The 7,490-nt window shown below is 22.3% G+C and overlaps 1 protein-coding gene across 4 annotated transcripts in view; it reads left to right on the top strand.

Annotated features, from left to right (window-relative positions):
• The window catches only part of LOC102678545 (poly(rC)-binding protein 2), a 247,919-nt gene that overhangs the window by 199,129 nt on the left and 41,300 nt on the right, over positions 1 to 7,490 (top strand). For all 4 annotated transcript variants that reach the window (XM_006618881.2, XM_006618877.2, XM_006618876.2 and 1 more), the window contains one exon: positions 2,935 to 3,318. In XM_006618881.2, coding sequence (XP_006618944.1) covers positions 2,935 to 3,318 — 384 coding nt within the window. The remainder of the gene's footprint in view (positions 1 to 2,934; positions 3,319 to 7,490) is intronic.

The raw sequence follows: 7,490 nt of genomic DNA, 5'->3' as shown, positions 1-7,490 counted from the left end.
TTTTTTTTTTTTTTTTTTTTTTTTTTTTTTTTTTACGAGCAGAATATAATAGTAAAAGTAATCCAAGCATGTCTAATTTGCTAACCAACAGAACGAATTGATCAGGTGGTACAACGTTAGGGTGGTATAACAAAGGGATTTTAAAATAGCCTCCAACGACCTACATTCATAGATTGTTATATATTCGCTTAAAGAGCTTTTGTTATACGATAAATAAAAAAATATTTATTTATCGTTTCATTTTAATAAAGAAGAAAAAATCGAAAGACAAAGACATAAAAAAAATATTAAGTGATAAATAATTATTTAATTCACATAGTCCAATGACTTTTGGCTTCGATCAATTTAGCGACGTTTATGAAAATTAAATTTTTAGATGAAATTTGGATTTAATAATTGAATTGCTTTTAACATAATCAAATTAGCCATTTAATAAACAATTACGAAGATAAAATATATTTAAATAGACTTAAATTATAGGATTATTTTGACTTATTAATAAAAATTAATTAGATAAAATAAATAAAAATTAATTAATAAATTTTCATTGATATTTTTATTGGTATGGATCATTTTCGATTCATTTTTATTTTCGAAAATATTTTAAAAAATTTATTTATTTTGTTTTATCAATGTTTTATATGAATAATTTTTGATCCATCAATATTCTATGAATATTTAAACAATATTCTTATTTTTGAAAATTAAAATTCTACCAAAATCAGTTTAAATTATCTAAAATATTCTATATTCTAAAAATTATTTCAAATTTAAAATATTCTTTCGTTCTCCATAGAATAACATTTAAATAGAACAATAGAATTTAATCGATCATTTTCAGTTTCGCATTCTGGAAAAGATCCACGTGTTTCATTCAGCTTCTTCACAGGTAGCGTGAGATACATTTCGAACAATGACACAGTATTCAATAATTTAATTTCAACATCCATTGTCCTCGTAATCAACTAAGAACGTTGAGAGAAGAGAAAGAGAATCAACCTCTCTGTCAATTATTGAAAAATATGACAAACCTGGTCGTCGCAATTGTTATCATTCAAGATAATGACGTTGTATTGGTATGACTAAATTATAAATAATGTATGCGCTCAGTGGAAAAAGCGAACAGAATAGTTTAAAATTATAGATACGATGAATTTATTTTACTTTGTAATTAGAATTCGATGTAATAAACAAATGAGATTGAATTGAAGAATTAGACGATAAGTCGAAATATGATTTTATAAATAAAGAAGATTAGCTAAAAAAACTGCTTTAAATAAACTATTTATATTAATTATATTGTACTTTTAACATTATGATAATAACGTCAGTAATTAATAAAATTAATTAATAATAATATTTTATAAAAATATACGGAACATAATTAATATTTCAGAAATAAATAAATAAAAACAATAAATATCTTAAATGCCAATAATTCGTGTCACATGGCGCTAGTAGTATGTTCTAAGTTACTGTACCTTTTAACACTAATTAACAAACTATATTTTTATCATGTTTGTAAAAACATATAAATAAATTAAATATTTAAGTGAAAAAGGAAAGAAGTTTTAGAAATGCACATAAATAGATAAAAATAAAAACAATAAATAAATATACATATTAGATCCAATATTGTAATGATAGTATTGATATAAAAATATTCAATTATAAATATCAAAATTTTTAAATATTTGATATCAATTATCGATACCAATTCTTTTTCATTTTTTAACATTGATCTATTGAATCAAAATTTTGATATTTTACGAATCTTGATATTTAACAAAAATATCAATTGATATCTTTAATATTTTTTTTCTCTTTGAAAATCTCACAAATCAGGTTTTCAGCAGAACATTTATCACGAATAAACTAAATTACATATTTACAATTCAAATATGTATGATAAGTGATTTATATATATATGTATATATGTATATATGTAATCTTAATCTACTGATATATAAATTTGATATCGATATCTTATGAAGATATCAAATAAATATTATATTTATGATTTCGTATCAAATTCATAAATATTTTCGAAAAAATATCTAAGAGATATTCTTTTTTCAATTTCTTTTGATATTTTTGATATTAAAGAAAATTATGTTGTTAATCATTTGTAGTATTAATGTCGTTTTCGTAAAATTTTTCTGAAAATAAACATATTTATCTATATCGATTATTTTTATTTTTCAATATTCACAATGTAACTTAATATTTTTTTTATTAATAGAAATTTTTCTTACAAATGAAATATTTAAAAAAATGTAAAAAAAAATTTTACGAACAAATTATTATTAGTTTCAAAAAACAAAAAATTAATTTGAATTGTATTTTTGCATACTGTATACTTCATATTCTTATTGCTAAGTTCTATAAACACAATTATCAAATTTGTTTTACTCTTATGTTGCATAATATATCTACATATGGATATTTTGTGTCATTTTGCATATCGTGTGCATTCTGTACATTTTTGTACATTTAAATTTTCTATAGGTACATAAATTTCCACAATGTACTTATTATTATAAAATAAGATTATATTTAAGAAGGAACAGAATAAGCGAATTTAAAATTGATTCTATTGGATTATTCGAAAACATAATATAATATTATATGTTAAATTTACTGTTCTGTTTCCAGTAATTTAAATATATTATAACGACTTGTCTCAATCGCTATAACGATTTACTTACCAAAATTTCTATTTATATACTCGCAATATTACAACTATTACTTTACAAAAATATTATATAATCTCATATTAAGCACTTATTCGATACTTTCAGATTATAATTTTAAACAATCTATACAACATTTTCATTATTTTAAGTAACTTACGATCTCTGCACAATATGTTAAAATAAATCGTCGAATAAATCCTCTTACCGAAATACTAAATTCCATTTATTTTCTCCACAGTCTGGCGCGAAGATCAACATCTCCGACGGTTCGTGCCCGGAACGAATAGTGACGGTGACCGGGCCGACGAACTCGATCTTCAAAGCGTTCACCCTGATCTGCAAAAAGTTTGAAGAATGGTGTTCCCAGTTCCACGACATCCAGGGGAGCGGTGGCGTGCCCAGGCCGCCCATCACCCTCAGGCTGATCGTGCCCGCGTCCCAGTGCGGCTCCCTGATCGGCAAGGGAGGGTCCAAGATCAAGGAGATCCGCGAGGTGACCGGCGCCTCGATCCAGGTCGCCTCCGATATGCTGCCTAATTCGACGGAGCGTGCGGTCACCATATCGGGCACCAGCGAGGCCATCACGCAGTGCATATATCACATCTGCTGTGTTATGCTAGAGGTGCGTAAATAGGTGTTCCCGGGTTCACGAATTGGAGCCGGTCAGAGTCGTTGCTTCAACATTATTTTCGTTGTTTGATCTCATGTTGAAGCTTTGTAAAAACTGAGGAAACGGAGTGTCGAGTAATTTATTGAGCGTTGTCTTGAAAGTTTTTCTTGTTACTTGTCTGCGAGATCATTTTTTGTTTACAGATAGGTTAAGTTAGTAGTAGACAATTGTTTTATATAATAATTCGTTAATTCGTGTTATTAAGTCAATTTTGGAAATATTAAAAAATAAAAGAAATAGTAAGAAAAGTAATATGGAAATATTCGTGTTGTGTAAGGATTATTATTAAATGCTATATGAAAATAAAATGCTATATTATTGACTATTGGAAAATGTTTTTTTCGTTAGAAAATAGAAAATAGAAAAGTTAAAATTTGGAAGTCTTCTTCGATTAATATAATAGCATATTTATTTCTTTGCAGTATTTTTGAAAAAAAAATAAGGGGAATTTTTAATTTTTTAAAAGGAATGTTATATATATATTTTTATATTATATGAAAATGTTGCTAAAATGATTTCATTTATTACACAATGATTTTTAAAATTCTAAAAAATCAAAAATGAATATTTTGTAAATACATTTACAAGTATTTCTTTTTGACTGATGACTTATTTTTATTATCATATATTTCACTGTCATGACATTTATTTTTTAATATTTAATTTTTACATCTGAATATTCATTTTTGTATTTACGTTTATATATTTGCATTTTCTTTTACTAAAGAGCTATGCATTGCTTGAAAAAATTATTAAACTTATAAGATATTAAAATATTTTGTAAAATAGGAAAAATAGAAGTAAATACTATGATAATAAATAATAATAAAAAATAAATCATATCGATTGAGTAAAATAAAAAAAAAATATTTGTAAACACATATGATATTCCTTGTAGATTTTAAAAAATCACTATTTAGCATATGATGAAATCATCTTATCACATACTTTCGTATAACATACAAAAATATACATATAGTCATATAATACATATAGTCATTTTTATTTCTTCAAAAATATTGTAAATATAAAAAAAAATAAATACATTATTATATGTTAATTGAATGAAACTATAAAACTTTTTACTTTTTCAATTGTTTTTTTTTATACTTATTATTTAAATAAAAATAAAAAAGCTAACTAATAATAGCATTTTAACATGATTTCAAAAATGCACAATTTCTAGTTTATTTTCCATTGATATTAGAAAGTTTAATTCAATAAAAAATAAAAAAAATTGAAATTATAACTTTAAAAAAAAAAACTACAAGAAACGTGAAATAAAAAAAGAAGTGGAACTTTTAAGACAGTTTAATAAATGCACTTGATATGATAAATATTTTAGTAATATATACAGGAATGTATAGAGTTTCCAACAAAAGATTAGATAAATTTAAATAAATTAGATTGTAATTTAAATTGAAAAAACATAAACAATTTTCTCTAAGTTAAAACAGAAAATGATGAAGTAACTAAGATTAATCCTTTCTTGACCCTAATTGGTAGAAATTCGTGAACTCTATTACAGTTTATATTCTTAGCAATGTCACCCTGCTGAATTATATAGATTGTTATTGATAAGACAAGTTAACTTGATGTTATCCTTAAAAATAGGAATACAATATAAATATATTAATAAATATATATTAATATAATATTAATATTAATATATATATATATATTAGTATAATTTATATTGAATATAAATTCTATTTCAATTTTATATAATTATATTATGATAAAAGATATATTATAATAAAAATTAAATATATTGAGGAATTTTATAAAAAAAAAGAATCCGTAAAATAAAAACTGAATTTAGTATTATTGTATCTAAAATTTTATTGTATTTAAAATTTAAAACGGAATGAATAAAATAATAATTACAATAAAAAAATTCTATGTTTAAGACATATAATTTTCATTAATAATTTATCAAGAAAAAATTTATAAATTTCATAAAAAAGTAGATTTAAAATGTTGATCACAGAAATAACAAGTTAATTAGACTTTCTCTTTTTTTGTCGAATTAAAATAGATTCTACGAGTTTTCATATTTAATTCTTATGACATAAAAATTAATGTTCGATAGAATATCTTAAAAAGATATTTTAATATAAAATTAAATAAAATATTAAATTTAAAATATAAAATTAATAAAAAGAAAGTAATCATGTTATTAATAATTGATTGATTCATTATATAATATTTAAGTAATACTATTTCATTTTTAGATATGTAGATACATAAATTTTTTGTTAGATAAAATAATTATCTAGCAAATATTATAAATATTATATTTATATCATATGCAAAAACTCGTAGTTTCGTACATTAATATAACAAAAAATTATATTCTATAAGTAAATCTCCTTATGAGAATTTTTATTGATTTTAAAATTTCAAAATATTTATTTATTTCATTTTTCTCGTAGATTTAAATTATTGATAAGTCATGTTTATTTTTGATATTGTTTGAAGCATATCATAAACATAAAAGTTTCTTTTTTTTAAAAAAGATATATAATATATTCTATCTTCAAATATTATGAACAATATGTGAAAACTTCGAAGATCATATAAAAAAGATATAAAAAAGTATATAATATTTGGATAAGAAATTCTATATACTTGTCAATGTTATATTTAATTAAATAATAATTTTTTTAATTTTTTTGTATAAATTGTAAAAATATAAAAGGAGTATTAGTATTTTAATATAATAATATAATATTTTATTATATTTTTAATATGTGATAATAATTTTTAACACATAATATCACAAAATAAAATTAATTATTCAAATATTATATCTTTTTATAAACATTTAATTGACGGGAATTACAATAATATTATATATAAATTTTATTATGTATAAAAAATATTATTATTATTATAAATTAAAAAATCACAATGAAAATGTGATGTTCAAAATCATAATGAATATATATGAGAAAATATGTCATGCATACTTCTCTTCAACTCGCATCTGAAACAATATTTAATCTATAGATATACTCTGTTCCAAATATTTTCCCATCAGTTAAATATCAACCAAATGTAGGATGATTCATGAATTCTTGTCTGGTTTACGCTCAAAACTCATATTATAACAATCTTTGAATTATATAAAATTTTATACAAAATTAAATGATTTATAAAGTTTAACATGTTATAATTTTGCCGTAATTTTACATAACATAATCATATTAATTAAACGCAATCAGGCAAGAACTTATCATTAATTATTTAATCATCGAGCAGGGTGACGTTTCCACATAGATCATAATTAGACAGCGGATATTTATGCTAAAGAGATAAATTTTTTCATTCTTAAATTATTAGAGGTGTGCAAAATAATCCTGTGATTATAAAGTTCAAATTTTAGGATGGAAAATTTGAAAAAAATTTCGATTTTAAAAACTGATTCGACGAATGGCAATTTCATTTCGGATCGATTCGGAAATATTCGGATATGATCGGTATGCGATTATTCTCGAACTGACCCGAAGTTTTATGAATCGAATTTGAAATCCCAAGCAAATATGGATATATCGTATAATATTTCGAATTTTTCTAATTTATCTGAATTTCATAATCTCGTATTATCACATACCTCTACTAAATATGTTTTATTTTATACAGAAAATTGGTCTAGAAATTGGTGACATAACAAAAAAAAAAACAAAAATTCTAAATGCAAAAATAAATCTAAAAAATATGGAATAACATTTTTGACAAATCAAATTTGAAAATTCATATTATGTTATATATTCATTATATTAGTTATTTTGTTATTTTGCTTCTATATTCTTTATTTTATCTTCACTTTAAATATTATTATATTCTAAAAAAAATTTATTCTATTATTATTCTCCAAAATCCATTTATATTTGAAAAATTTTCAAATTTTATTTTCTCGATTACTATTTTTTGATGAAAAGAAACTTTATTTGCAATTTACTTTTGCACTTAGAATCATCTTTTCTCCAATTATATCACCAATTATACCAGATACATCCTGTATATTTTACGCTCTCTTCCACATTCAAATTTCGCCATTCAAAATACATGTAATAAACATCCGCGGTCTACATTTAACCAACTCCACCCCGAAAACAACA

Source organism: Apis dorsata, unplaced genomic scaffold, assembly GCF_000469605.1.
Source record: "Apis dorsata unplaced genomic scaffold, Apis dorsata 1.3 scaffold_381, whole genome shotgun sequence".
NCBI classification, from domain to species: Eukaryota; Metazoa; Arthropoda; class Insecta; order Hymenoptera; family Apidae; genus Apis; species Apis dorsata.
Note: the sequence above shows the minus strand (reverse complement) of the source record. Positions and strands in the feature narration are given on the sequence as shown.